At 35.3% G+C, this 15,847-nt stretch overlaps 1 protein-coding gene across 1 annotated transcript in view; it reads right to left on the reverse strand.

Moving 5' to 3' along the window:
- The window catches only part of LOC110373863 (solute carrier family 7 member 14), a 146,495-nt gene that overhangs the window by 29,817 nt on the left and 100,831 nt on the right, over positions 1-15,847 (reverse strand). Inside the window, exon 11 of the mRNA XM_064036975.1 lies at positions 11,077-11,201. Coding sequence (XP_063893045.1) covers positions 11,077-11,201 — 125 coding nt within the window. The remainder of the gene's footprint in view (positions 1-11,076; positions 11,202-15,847) is intronic.

Here is a 15,847-nt window from a genome sequence, read left to right on the forward strand (position 1 = left end):
TTTCTAAGTTTGTATGTACTTTCTAAGTATATCTTAGACACCAATGACTGTGTTTCGGATGGCACGTTAAACTGTAGGTCCCGGCTGTCATTGAACATCCTTGGCAGTCGTTACGGGTAGTCAGAAGCCAGTAAGTCTGACACCAGTCTAACCAAAGGGTATTGGGTTGCCCGGGTAACTGGGTTGAGGAGGTCAGATAGGCAGTCGCTTCTTGTAAAGCACTGGTACTCAGCTGAATCTGGTTAGATTGGAAGCCGACCCCAACATAGTTTGGGAAAAAGGCTCGGAGGATGATGTAAGTACCGGTGCAAGCAAGTACCAACGCATCTTTTTAGGCAGATGATGAAAAAGATCTGATAGCGAACTGAGAGTTAACTACGGTTTGCGCGTAATGGTAAAATTTGAACTATTAAAGTCAATACTGACCAATCTACTTAGATAAAACGGGTTTATTAATGAGTCACTCTCGTATAGAGAAGGTAATCTTAATGAGAAGTAGCTTTCAGTTAGCCCAACAGTTGGATAATAAATAAGTCTTAATCAAATACTAAAATAACTAGAATCTTGTTAGTCTAGCCTTTGTTTCATTTAAAAGACGTAACTACAAAAGCGAAGTAGCTCCCCAAAACTGTTTTCAAAGTTCGTAAATAATTTCCATGGTTCGCAGAACCGCTGTCGGTTGCTCTCCAAGTTTTAGATCGTAAGATATTGTTGCCAGCTATAGGGCAAACGTTGTCCCAACTTGTTGCCGTTTATTCAATATTTAATTGTGTCAACTGTGTTACAGTAGCCTGGCAGAAGGGAAATTGGTGTCAGCTAGTGGCAACACTGAGTTTGTGTTTCCTGAGCTAAAATATAATTTAGGAATTCATTTTAGTTATTTGCGCAAATGATTTGTTTTTATTTAGATTGCATTTTAGGTTAATATTTACATTAGTTAGGAAGCGAAATTAACCACTAAATATTATGCTAATAATTTTACTGTTTACTTTAAAATCATAATGTTTGGAGTTTTACAATAGTGAAAACTTTGTTGGTTTTGTATTTGTGCAGTTTGTACAGATTTACACAAATATTTGAAAATATGCTATGGTTTACGATTGTTAATAATATTTAAGTTTTATTATTTTTGTCTTTTAGCGAATACTGTAGATATAGAGTTATTATACAAGTATATTCCTTTTAAGAAAATAAAATGATCACTTCAGTTGTAAAAAAGTAGGTATAAGTTGCGGTATATAGGTTTACCGAAGAGGCCGAAAGATCTGTGAGTGATAGATACCAGACGACATTCTCCCGAAAGCCACGGAAGATAAATGTTGCCCAGAGAATGAAGTTTTGTTATTTATATATACATATTATATGGCTGGCTATAGCTGTGGAGTTTCTGGCCTAGATATTTCATGCCGCTACCGATTTGATCACTTAATGAATTGCGAAAAAATGTTTTTATATGTATTCAAATATTTAACAACGTGATCCGGGATGACAAAACCGTAAAAGCTACCATTTCATGAAATTATCGGGTTAAGTTAAGTTAATGAAGTAAGCAAATCCACGATATATACACATACAATTATTATTCATCATTACCAATATGTCGTGTAACAGACAAATATGTAAATAGACTTCAAAAGTTTCTAGTAAGTTAAAAACTAACAACCGTTATTATTTTTATATTATTATGTGTAAGCCTAGTTATACTAAGAAATACTTTACCAGTCAAGACTCGGAAACTTTAAAATAAATATTATATTCACCTCGTTAAGAAATACATTTTTATTTCGGTTTCAGTAAGGACTTGTTACACCAGAGCTGAGAAACAAAATCTTAAAAAGACGGATTTGAAAAAGGTTTTCCTAATGTTGTATTTTATTTCAAACAAGAGAGAATTTCAAACAAAAGAGACATTTTGATTCTGAAAACCTAATAGTATACATACCATTGTAGTATACCGAGATGAATAGTTTTTATTTGCAACATAATAGTATTCTACTTTTTTTTTTTGTAACAACCTTTTTATCGTCCCACTGCTGGGCACAGGCCTCCTCTCACACAGAGAAGGATTGAGCAATAATCACCACGCTTGCTCGATGCGGGTTGGTGATTTCAGACTTTATAGTCCAGGTTTCCTCAAGATGTTTTCCTTCACCTTTTTATCAGCCATTGGTGTCTAAGATATACTTAGAAAGTACATACAAACTTAGAAAAGTTGCATTGGTACTTGCCTGACCTGGAATCGAACCCACGCCCTCATACTCGAGAGGTTGGTTCTTTACCCACTAGGCCACCACGACTTTTAGTATTCTACTTGACTACTTAATAATTAGCAGATACTATTCGACTCATTAAACATCATTTAAAATTCATGAAAACGTCTTACACGCTTAAACGCTTTCACGTGAAAACCAAGGTTTTTTGGTCCATAGATAGTATTTAGCTTGAAAAAGGCATAAGCTACTTTTTATGCAATAGGTGTGAGTAGTTTCCCCTGATGCGGGTGAAACCGCGGGCGGAAGCTAGTAGTGCATACAGATGCGTTTACTGAACTGTGTCGTCAATACGATACAATTCGTTTACGAAGCTGAATTAAAAAGCTATTCAGATGAAACCAGGCACAATACTACAAGCCTGGGGAAATATGTACAATAACCATATAAGTACTTACATAATGACAAGATATCTCTTTTCTAATTATGGGTATATGAATTTTCAAACTTTATAACACAACAAAAAAATCCAAACTTACATTCCTAATTTTGTCCAACTCTACATGGCTCGGTGGTTTCATAATTTCATGCTATCTTCTAATGATTTAAGACATACTTATAAATCATCATCTTCCCAGATCGGCTTCCGGTGTTACTGGGTGCAGCTGACTACAGGACTGCTTTACATGGAGCGATTGGCTATTTAAAGTCTCAACCCAGTTACCCGGGCCACCCGATACCTATTGGATGTCAAACTTCTGGCTTTTAACTACTTATAGCGAATGCCAAAGATGACGTAATGACAAGATGGTCGATCACCCACCCATCCACTTATGATCGGTCAATCGCCCTCTAACGTTGCCACGAGCCCCTTCATACTTATAGATTTATACACAGGTGATATAACCACACCTAGGGTATTGCCAGGATGGATCGAAGGAAGCAATCCGAAGCTCCGATAGCTTATCAATAACTCATCTCACACTATTTGTGGTGGAAATTGCAATCGCGTGGGAAACTACTTGGATATTTTAGTTTTCGGTAACATCGTATTAGATTTAGTAAAGTGAATGTTACTGGCAGGTTTTAAAATGAATTTGGAGTTTCGAGTAAAGCTGAAATATTTTAAGGTATCCAACTTAAATGAGGTTTTGAGACTTACGGTACGATTCCACAAGTGTCCTGAACTGTGCGACAGTGTCGCAAATAAATGTTCTTGTGTGTCAACTCAATCTTATTATCTTGCCCGTCCATATTATCAATTAACTATTGTACTAGAGGTTGAAAACACTTGATTGTATCAAGGTTATAAGGACTATTTTGTACTTTTGCAGCCTTTTTTTCGTTCCACTGCTGGGCACAGGCTTCCTCTCACACAGAGAAGGATTGAGCACTAATCCATCCAAATTAAAAAGCTTATAAGTAAACATAGTATTCACAATCACAAAACATCAACTTTTTAAGTTAAAACAAGGCCTTTATTCAAACTAAATATGAAGTGAAGACAAAGACCCTTTATCTAGAGGGTATTTCTTCTCATTTGCTAGTTGCAATGATCTGATTGCTGTGAAATAGGTCAGGCGGTTCCTCGGGCTTAATTCCGAAGCGGGTTGCCTTTGTAGGTCGACATCGGACCATCACACTTGATTGTGTAAACGATTTCGTCATTTGTATTTGGGTGGAGATTTTTTGATGTTTGGGGCTTTGATTTTTAATTGAATGTGTGTAATTTTGAGGGATTTTTAATTGCCTTTTTTGATTGCGTGGTCAATAATTAAAGACTCGCATATCTGAACCCTATATCTATAAAGCTCATATGCATTTAAAAGGCCCCCGCACAGTGTAAAATTTTAGATGGCAGTCGGCCGATAGTTTTGGTTCGATAGATTGTAGATAAATGCTAATTCGCATATTACTACGACCAGTTATCCAGCCGATGTCAAGGCCAACAGTTTCTCACACGACAGGCTCCTAGTACAAAAGTCAAAATATTTATACCACTCAGGGTTTAAAAGATATCGTGAGTACCGCGAGCAACATCTGTATTTAACACCTCGCAATAACCAGACATGATAATCACAATTTAACTATCCAGAGAAAACACGTTACTAAAACTACAAAACAAATAAATCTCATTCAACAGCAAGGTATTTAAAAACCTAATGTTAATGAAGATTACACTGCCAGCCAGCTAGTAACTCCTGGATTAATCCAGCAATATTCATTGAGAAGGCTGGAGTTGTTACGGCGTGTCTCTCAGGGGACGGCTAAAGAGAAACTGATGAGATAGCCGGGTAAAAACATAACAAACTACGCTATCAGAAACTAGGACGACTTGGGTAAGTCTAGAAAATAATGTGGCATTTTTTCTGGGTTATAGATGGGCTCTTGGGTTAGAGTATGAAGTAGATATATTACTCATTTTAATGTCAATTGTATTTACTAATACGAGTTTCGTAAAGGCATTTTTTTAAGGATGTGTAGGGCTAGGTATTCGTTACTTTTTTACGCCAAAAATATTGGATGGATTTGTATGTAGGTATATTCTTTCAGTAGCATAGCTTACGTACATCAAATATCACATAGACTACTATTTATCTGCGTGCCGTGCCAGTATCAGTGAGCGAAAAAGCAGACGGAATCTAGTTACATATAAATTGTTTACCGATACACATTTCATAAACTTAGATTTTTGTGTTATCAACAATATAACATATCACAAAAGTATCAAAACGGATAGACAGGTAATAACCATCAATGGCTTTACCGACACGTACAATTTTCTAGACGAGAGTTAACTTTTATTCCACCTTCAGAACGTCTCCTTCGAACATGAAATCGAGCATCGTTTCCCATATAAAATGCGATGCAACGCAATACTCATTGCATGCCAGACAGAATTCCGTACTTAGATAGAGTGCACAGACTGCCGACTTTTTAGTCGGCCGACAGGGACTGCCGACTTTTTAGTTGGCTGATAGTTTGATCGCTTGATAGCGACGGAAATGTATGGGAGTGCGAATGTAATAAGGATCAGGTTGTTGGCTGGGCTGGTGTTAGGATAACGAAAAAGTTGATTGAAATCACGTTTTTCTTAAGAAAAATACAATGAGTGTTCCAACAAGCCGACCGATAGCTGACCCGATGACAGATTTAAAAAAAAGAAAATCTTGATTCTAATCAAAGTTTTCCATCGGTCTGATAACGGCTGAATCCCTGAAACCTGATCTTAGCAAATAGCCTGCGAGCCGTATTCATACTGATCTATGAGCCCAAACCAACTATCGGCCGGCTAAAAGTTTCCAGTATGCTCTTAGGCATCGTAAGCGAATTCACTGAATTATTTATACGTACATTTCAATTTGATGCTACACGCAATTTCAGTTCGAAACTTTAACATTTCTCGAAATGAAAAGGGTTAATTTTGACGTGATAGGTGAATTGAGGGCAATTTAAAGGTTATTTTCAAAAGCTTTCAATAGTAACTGTAGGATTTTGTTAAAGTCAGAAATGATGGACACTTATGGACGTTTCTGAAATTGGTTAATATTCTTAGTCGTTTCAGTTCGTAAGTCACGATTTAGATGTACCTATGCCTAACAAAAAATCTATTATACGAGTAGTGTATGGTTTGAAATTGTAATTGGCGTGCCGTTACATGCTGTGAGATTTTTTACATAATCATAATTGATAAAAAAAACATAATCAAAAAACGAACGAAATCAAAAGTAATATTAAAATTGTAGTTGACGCCTCGTCAAAATTTGTGACCACTTTTCTCATTTTCATAGTTGATAAAAAGCAAAATAAAACATGAAATTATTTTCGATTCAATTACCCATTTCGAGGTGTTTCCATGCACACATAAACTGCTTCAAATTTCAACATTTGCATTGAAACTAAAACTATTTACAGTTCACTCTGAACATTTCAAGTGCGAAGTTATTTCGCTGTGGGCGAAAATATCAAATAGCTGTTAATTTGTGAAGTGAGAATGAAGTTTATTTGACACATCGGCACATGATTGAAAGATTGGAGTTTACAGTTCGTGGTCTGCTAATTTAATATTGATTTTTGGTATATTTGCGTGAAATATTTGATTGAAGTGTATGAAGGAAGATCAATGAGACCGGTAGTTTGGTGTGGCAGGATATTCGTCGGATAAGGTTTATTATGTAAGTAACAGTAAAAGATAAGATGATACGGTTTCCTTTATCTTTACTTATTTATTCTTTAGGGCACATATCAAACTGATTGTTTGTGTGTAAGTGCTAAGTCCTTCTAGACCAATTGTCGGTATCGGCTCAGTAGTTTTAGTGTGGAAGAATAACTAATGACTAATAAGTTTAATTAATCTATACTAATACTAGCTTCTGCCAGCGGTTTCACCCGCATCCCGTGGGAACCTCTGCACGAACCCGGATAAAAAGTAGCCTGTGTCCTTCCTCGATAAATGGGCTACAAACAAACAAACAAACTCTTCAGCTTTATAATCTATACTAATATTATAAAGCTGAAGAGTTTGTTGGTTTGTTTGTTTGTTTGAACGCGCTAATCTCAGGAACTACTGGTCCGATTTGATCAACTCTTTCGGTGTTAGATAGCCCATTTATCGAGGAAGGCTATAGGCTACTTTTTATCCGGGTTCGTGCAGAGGTTCCCACGGGATGCGGGTGAAACCGCTGGCAGCAGCTAGTGAATTATATTATTCATTAGCAAGAATTACTTAATTTAATTTCCCCACTAATAACTATATAACATAAATTCGGCTGAAACTTAAGGCTGAAGTTAAGTTGAAATATAATAGAATTCTAGTTATTCCAGTGAATGAATTATGAAGTTGTATTGTTAATGAATTATAGTGAAAGCGCAAACCAAGCGAAGTTTTGGGTGGATTAAGTTTCTAAGAAATTATTATTGAAGCATTAGTTATAATATTCAACAAAGATTGAAACTGAAATCTTTTATATAATTAAATAAAACATATGGATATATTTAAATAAAACATACTAAACTTTCAAATAATTTTGAAAAATCCTATGCCTGTGGAAAGCTAAGAAATATTTATCCAGGAAGTAGTTTCCACGAGACGCGAGATCTATACAGTTTTACAGATGATCTTGCAGATTTTGCAAAAAATATTGAAACTAGAATAAAGTAAATATTTTAGAGGATCCCATATAATAAACGAATGTTTATGCTAGGTTTGCAGATAATCGGCATGCATGCATGGTTCGTGCATGGTTTGTATACAGTTCCTTAAGTACCTAAATTCCTTAACTTGTAAGTGTTACTATAAAAAAAAACTGTTAGTACAAAACTCTTTGATCCTCACAAGAGGGTATAACGCGAATAAGATTTGACGGATCACTAGATATTGTAATAAAAACACGCTGAAAGCTTTCACTAAACAGATTCCGAGGATTTGCTCAATTGGATCGTTTTTCAGCGGCCTGGATTACTTGCAATACTGGGTTTTATTTGAAGAAATGCTTGGTTTATTATTCGTTTAATCGTATCGAATCGTAATGTTATTATTTTAAAGATGCACACCGAAAAAAACTGGACATACGAAAATAAGAATAACTAAAAAATCATAAATGTATGTTATAGCTATGTCATCAAAAAAACCAAATTAAATAAATTATTTGAGATCTATTTATTCTATTGGTGAGTAAGAATTATATTCTTGTGTATTCGAAAGGTTTTGGGGTAAATGGTGTGATTTTTAAGCATAGATAAAGACATAATTATGAAAAGTTTTTCCATTTATAACAAATATTAGTTTTAAATTAAAAAAAAAACCTTTTGCGTTGATGAGTATTTCGCGTTATTTATATACCTATTTTATTTAAATAGTAAATTCTAGTAAAACAAATATTATTCTCGTTTTCTCCATTCGGTTAAAATCTATCTTACAAGAGCACATTGGGCACGCGGCCCTCGAGGCGACTATTTGCGGAACTTATCAGGCGTCTGTTTGCTAAACGTTTTAAGTTTCTATATCTATAGGTAATAGCTAGATAGATAGCATAGATTTCATTCTATTTGGTCTTAAAAGAAATGGAAGCGAAAAGGGTGTTTTCAAAGTTTTCTGCTAACTTCTTTTGAGTATTTTTCACGTGGGAAATGTATTCTGTAATTTATTGAAATAAATTATTGATTATAGTTATTTTGTTCACGTTAAATTGAGCAGTTACGATGATTAGAAAGACTATTTGATATTTCAACGGAAACAATATAATAAAATAAAACTTATCTTATCCCTTTTATTTTGCAATAACTTCTATTTATAACAGACATTCGATAAACAAACACATCGAAATTCAACCTATCTACTAAGCCTTGGAATTCGCAAACCTTACACTCGAATGATTTTCCGCTACGCTTGACCTATGCTACGCTTGGCCTACGCCGTAGCTGCCTACGCCGTAGCTGCCTACGGGATTTGTAGCAACCTGTAAATATCTTCGAACTACCCTCCGGCTGTGTTCAATCGGTTGATAGTTGAAATCTCTGTTATCTGATTGATAGGATTTTGTAGGTAAAGTTTTTGGTGATATGCAAAGTTTTACGTGGTTGTTTGGTTGGTTAGGTTAGGTTAGTATTGACGTATTGACTCACGTAGTATTGACTACAGCAGAGTAGTACAGGAGAGCAGCAGAATTTTCATGTCACATAAATTGGCTAATTCTATTTTTGCTCAAATACTTTTACAGAAAATTTTGTCCCATTTTACCAAGTAGGTTAGTGAAACCAAGTGACAGTTAAAGTATAAAAGTGTAAAATAATTTAATTGAAGTAATTATAAAATGATTTAATTGAAGTGATTATAAAATAATTAAATTGAATGATCCCTAAAAATAAAAGTAAAACCTCTGAATCTTTTCTCCATAACATGTTTCAGTCAACCGCAAACTTACAAAAACCGACCACAATAAACGCTAATTATGTAATTTATTTATCTGCAAAACTAAATTCTATAAGACATAAAACTATTCAATAATCACAGCTATTATAACAAGAACTCTATTGTAACAAGTTGCAAACCTCATTGGGTACAGCCTACTTAACTATCAGATAGCCTCGTCTCGTTTATCTATGACGTCTAGAGAGACTCTACAGCTTCTGTTATCTATGACGTGTCTAGAGACAGTTCTTATTCTCTCTGGAAAGTAGTTGGGAGTTGTGATCACTTTAACTTTTTATGTATGAATTTTAATTGGTTTTTATTCTATGTGCAATTAACTTTCAAAATCAGATGTACAAAAACAAGCAAAAAATCCAATTGCCTCGTTTTTGTACTTCTAATTTTGAAAGTTACTCCTGCGTGATAAAGAGCACGTGAAGTTAGATTTTTGTAGAATTTTAATTGTTTTATACCTGTTTATTTTTTAAATGTTGATCTGAAAAATTATAAATGCAAACTATATCTGTAAGAATTCAAGTTAGAATAAACATATTTTCTCATGACCACTACAAATAAATAAAATGTAAGATTCATATATACCACAAACCAAACCAATAAAAATTTGCAGAACATTTAAAAAGCTGACTTGACAATTCCAACGTCAGATATGACGCTACGAGAATATTCTCGTAGCCGCGTAGCACGTAGCAATCAGCTACGCATGCGTAGCCAGAGATGCATGTTGCATCATTTATGAAGGAATCATTATAGTGTATTGTGTCGGTTTTGAACTTTGCATGGGCTTTTTAGGGATTCGTAGCAAGGGTATTATTGAATAAACTGTGGTTTGTATACCTTGGAAAGTAAAATGTAGACCTCAAAAATTATAATCGTGAATATATTTTTGTCAACAAATGAATAATAAGTTCTTATCAAAGCTTACTTTTTTAATATTGTTGTTTAGTATATTTGGAAAATATTTTGTATAACGCCATGGCTCTTGGTTCCACCCACGTTCTCAGATAATTACTTCCCACACCCGGGCGAAAATAGCCTGTTTTTTAAAGACATAGTTAAGCCTTTAGGTATACCAACTTTTGTTTATAGCAGTTTAGTAATTGTATTCTAAAAATACGATAGACAAACAGTTAACTTATGCATTTATAATAGTATTAATTTTCAGTTTCACTCACCAATTAACTTATCTAAGTGCATACATAAACCTGTTAATATTCAAAGCACTTACATAGAACTAAGTTGCAATTAACTGGATGAGCTTAAGTTACAAATAAGTTATACATGTAGGTAAGTGTGAGGCTTCAAGTCGAGAGCTACTTACTCACTCTGCTTAGCTTCAAGTGTCGTACTTGAAGCTAACTTGGATGCGTAATTAGTGCAATGAGTTTATGCGTCGTTTATACATATGTAAGTTAAATGCTTCGGATTATTATGAGGTGTGTATTGGTTTGCTTTTTCGTCATATTTGTAGATATACTGAGAGATGATGTTATAGAATAACAATTAATTTTTCAAAATAAAAGTTTAAGGATGCTGCAACATTTAAAATGTTCTGGTAAAGTAGTAAATAATTGTAAAGTAAATGACAAAAATTGCTAGTAATTTTGTACAACTGAGCCTCTTTGATTATAATTTATTACACCGGAACACCTGCTTTTAGCTAAATCCTTCTTTTTACGTCGGGGTTTTTAAATAAATATTTTGTGCTCTATAATATCGCTCCTGCACAACTAACTTATCCTTTAAAAACTGCAGCGGCCAAAACAATATTATTAAACACCTGTAAAATCAAAGAGTACTTACCGAGAGCTTTATCGTGTTCTAAGTAACTAATTTAAGAAGGTCAGATAGGCAATCGCTCCATCTTACCCACTAATACTCAGCTGCATTATACTCGAAGCTGACTCCAACATATTCAAGGTTAGACAGGTAACTTACCGATGCTCATCATCTCGACGAGGACCTCGAGCTGGATCATGAGCGCCACCACAGCAGCAGCGATGCCTCCGCAGACGGTCGCGAAGGCAGGGGTCCCGGTGCTCTCGGAGATGGTGGCCAGTTTTCTAGACAAAAGAAAAGGGGGATTTTTAGTTTATACATTATACTGCGGCAACTACAGTTCCACTCGCGTCGTTAGGAACCAACATTCCGCACATGGATAAGAAGTATCTCAAGTCCATTCTTACCTCCCCACTCAGAGACATTAAGGGCCTTACTACAAAAACTTTAAACCCTGTTTTACACTTGTCTAATAAAATTTTGGCTGCAAAATGAACCATATGTCAACGTCATAATTTGAAAATTTTTTAGACAAGGCATAAACTGACGTTAAAAAGTTTTTGTGGTAAGACGGTAAATGGTTACTTAAGCCATTCCTTAGTGAAGGCTTTGTATGACATTCCGTCACTAAGGAGTGACTTAAGTAATCATTAAATGTCTCTGAGTGGGGAGGTTAGGCTCTTAACTATCTGTGTACCAGCTCAATTTGATTTATGTCGGTTCAAAAGTTTTTCGTTTGCAACCGTCAGACTCACATTAATTTATAGTATAGCAAGAATAAGATTACAGAAATATCACATTCGTGGGCAAGCATAACTGTGTAAAATTATTATAATAGCTTATGTTTGTTTTTAGTTATGCATTGTTATTTCTTTTCGTGGTTAATGTTATCTTAATAAATCTACTATTAAAAACACAAAAATCCTTCTAGATAGACCACAAAGGTTTTCCTAGCCCAGTTTTTTTACAAAATGGACCCACATTCAGATCTGGTTGGCGACAACAAACATTAAGTACTGGTTACTTCACGCGCGGCGCGTGCGCTCGCAACAAATCAACGGATTTATACGCGAGTTTGTGAATACTTGTCAAAGAAAACTTCGCTTGTGTGAGAATGGGAAGTGGGAGTTTGGAAAATAGATGCTGGAAATAGATTAATGTGGGAAGCAGAATGATGTGGGTATAATATATTGATTACGTTTTAGGAATGAAAAAGTTAATGTTTTTGTTTAATAGTGAGATTTCAGCGCGCACATAGAAGATCACAAACTGTCATCTGAAGCCATCTTTACTGGTACTTCGAGCTTTTATTTTACTGTTATTTTCCACAACAAATATGATAATGTTTTTAGCGATCAAATAAATATTATTACTTAGCATTAGTTTCAGTAACGATTTTCTTCTTTGTAATTTTCAATTCAATTTCAAGTAAATCTATTTCAAAAATTCTTTTACTTTTAGGAAGGTACACTATCCCAAAGTAACATAAATTAATATTCCCCCGAAACGCAGGTGAACCTACGAAAAGCATATAGTACTACATATTACCCTTACTGATTGCCCTATCATTACATGCATATACCTTCGAAGTACAATCTCTATGTAAATGCTAACGCTCGCAGCCTCAGATTAGTTAATTATCTCTGCAGGTTCCAGATCTCGACAATGCAGACTAGGTAACTAACATCTGTTATTCCTATTTAGCCATGTGCGAAGATGCGGTATGAAGGCTAATGAATTATGGTCGGCTGCGTCAGAGTTGGTGTTCTAATTAATGCTGTGGGTCGGTTTGTTAAACTTTTACTTTAGAATAGATTAGAATTAGGTGTGAAGGTACCTACTTGGGATCTTAGCTTAAATTAAGAAAGTGGTTTTTGGTAGGTACATAAAAATATCCTTTCTAATATTTTAAATGCGAAAATTCTGCCTGGTTCTCGCTCGGTGAAGCCAAAACTACTGAAACCGATACCTAACGATTTAAATATTTGTTCACAGATTTTCTTTAAATAAAATTACAATAACGCCAACTTTTTGTTGTCGGTTGATATCTACTAGTAAGTGTTACGTACGTAGGTTAACTATAACTATTGAGAAATAAACTATATTCTGTCCTCAACTTCGAATTATCTGGCCTTCATGTTATGCCAATACTAAGACAGAATATCCAATGTGTCAAACAAGTTTACATAATATTATGTATGACAAATTCACAAAATGTTCACCAGTGTTCGTAAGAACTCACAACAGAACCGAATAAAAAAAGTAGTAAATGCAAACATTCAAAAGCCTCAATTCGCCCAGCAAGCAGACTAATAATTATTTAATGCTGTAATATTTAAAGAATTAAATCCCTCTGATACCCAACAACTATCCTTAAGCACGAACAATTAAAAAAACTACAAACATTTACAGACAATCAATTCTGAATTCTGTTCAAACAACATTAAGGTCGAATTTTGAACAAACTTTAAAATTAATTTTACATTACGGAATCGCTGTTGCTCACAATCTCATTAACTATTCGTTTCATAACATGGAGAACAAAATGACTAGCGGAGGTGGCATAACGGATAATCGCCTATGAAACTATCGCTCCAAAATACTGGTGAGGGGGGGGACTATTGCAACAGTTTTGTGGGGCACATAAAATGATTACTATGTGAAATAAGACAAATAAATTAAAAAAAAAAATTGGAACGTTACTGTCTTCACCCTATACGCCTTCTCTGGACTCGACTTTTTTTTTGTAATACCAGAAAATCGTTGTCAGATGCCTCAAAGAACACAAACACCTCGTCAATGCACTCGTAAGTCACTGTACGAAATTGACCTAGAAAGAGGCTTCGACCAACATGGATTATGACATCTCCGTTCATTTTTCTTACTCCATGTTTCATACAGATGAAAAAGCAGTATTGGAAAATGCAGCGCTGAGCGTTTTTGTTTTTCCCTAAGCGCTTTAGTTAGCGCAAGTACCAGCAATTTATCTCGCTGTTGGAAACTTTAAGCGGCTTTAGAATACCAATTCTTTCAACGATGAGGCCAGTTTGCGAAGCTGATTTGTAAATACATTATTTGTGAGATTTTTTGTTCTAATCGCGCGGAAATGGCATTGTAGATTTTTATTCATTGAGGATATAAGTGTATGACCAAGGGTGGAGAAAAATATCTTTGCGGACATGAAAAATCTGAAATTGCCAATCCGCCTGTAACAAGCATGGTGCCTAACGCTCATTCAATTCATGAAATCAATATTAAGTTACTCGTAAGAATATAAATAGTAATGAAAGTTGGTACATAACAATCTCTGACTTTAATCATTGCCATCATCACCTGCCTAGCCTTTTTCCAACTTTGTTGGCGTCGCCTCCCAAGGTCGGCTTCCAATACACATGAATCTACGTACCAGCACATATGGAGTGGATGCCTTATTGACATCATAATGATAGCCAAAGCTGCATAAATGACCATCCGATATGCAGTTTGAAACACGGAAACATTAATACTTAATACCACTTTAAATCATATAAAGTACCTTCCCGGTATTTCAAAATTAATCACCCTAGTACGTTGAATAGGCAAAATAAAGCCGATATGGGCCGTTTCCATGGAGAACAAAATGACTAGCGGAGGTGCCATAACGGAAAATCGCCTAAGTAGGAAAGTAGCGCGCCAAAATGCGAGTGTGCGGGGGACGAGAAACCTTAATTTTTTTCTAATACCAAAAATCATTAACAGATATCTCAAAGAACCCGAACGCCTTGTTAGTTCTCTCGTAACTGATCGTTTTGGTCATGCCCTCCGTGCGAATTTGACCTATAAGAAAGCGCCTGACCTACCTGCATTATAGCATCTCTGTTTAGTTCATCTTTCCTTACTCCGTGGCAGTTTCTAAATATAGCACTAGAATTTGGAATTGTGTTGATAATTTGGGCGCACATCGTTGGTTAATACCGACCAATACCGCTGAATACTCGTGGAAATACCTCTGGTTTAATACTGTTGCTCGAATTATTGGTTCAAGGCTTAATGGTGGGAACTATGTGTAATCTTAATTAGAAATGGTACATATCATTTGTAGGTTCGAAGGTGTGTTTTTGTGAAACACATTCACATCTTACAATCTTCTAAACACCTTTAACACCATGCCCGTTTGGTCACATTTAAATTCAAGGTCAGTCACTTATAACGAGGTAATGCTGCCAGCCTCTTGGGCACGCTCCCAGACTACAGCGATGGGGACGAATTTTTGGAGCTTTTCATGTGAAAAGTTTTTTGAACATGTTGGTACGTTTGTTAATTCTTCTGACATAAGATGCTATGAGAATTTTGAGTATAACTTGACAATAACATGGCTTATGTATCAAATTTTATTTTTATCTGTTTGCAAGAATCAGAACTAGTAGTTCTATAAGGCCTAATTGCTTTACTTTCAACAGAGTATCTGAATTAAATACAAAAGGTGCATCCACTGCATTAGTAATTAACGTTTCATAAGAAGTGATTTGATCAAGGTTTAGCCTACGCATACTGATAACTACACAGTTGGCCGACTGTCGGCTGACGGTTGGAAAAAAATAAAAGTTTTTGTTTTTAAGAAAATCGTGAGTTCTATCATAGTTTTCAGTCGGTCTGATACAGGCCAAAACCTTATCGTTGTTATGTGCACACTCCCATATACTTCCGTACTTATCAAGCGACTAAAAAGTCTTCAGTAAGAGCGCGCGCACACTACAAACTTGATTTGAGCTCATAACTGAGTATGAAAATGAATGGAAGTACGCCCGTAAAAACGATCAAGTATTTGTTCGGTATCAGACCGACTAAAAACTTTGATAAAATTCTCAATTTTATAAAAAAAAAAACCTACCAAACGGGCCGTCAGTCGGCCAACTAAAAGTTTGCAGTGTGTTACTCTAAAGGTTTAATT

This window comes from Helicoverpa armigera, chromosome 1, assembly GCF_030705265.1.
Source record: "Helicoverpa armigera isolate CAAS_96S chromosome 1, ASM3070526v1, whole genome shotgun sequence".
Lineage (NCBI taxonomy): Eukaryota > Metazoa > Arthropoda > Insecta > Lepidoptera > Noctuidae > Helicoverpa > Helicoverpa armigera.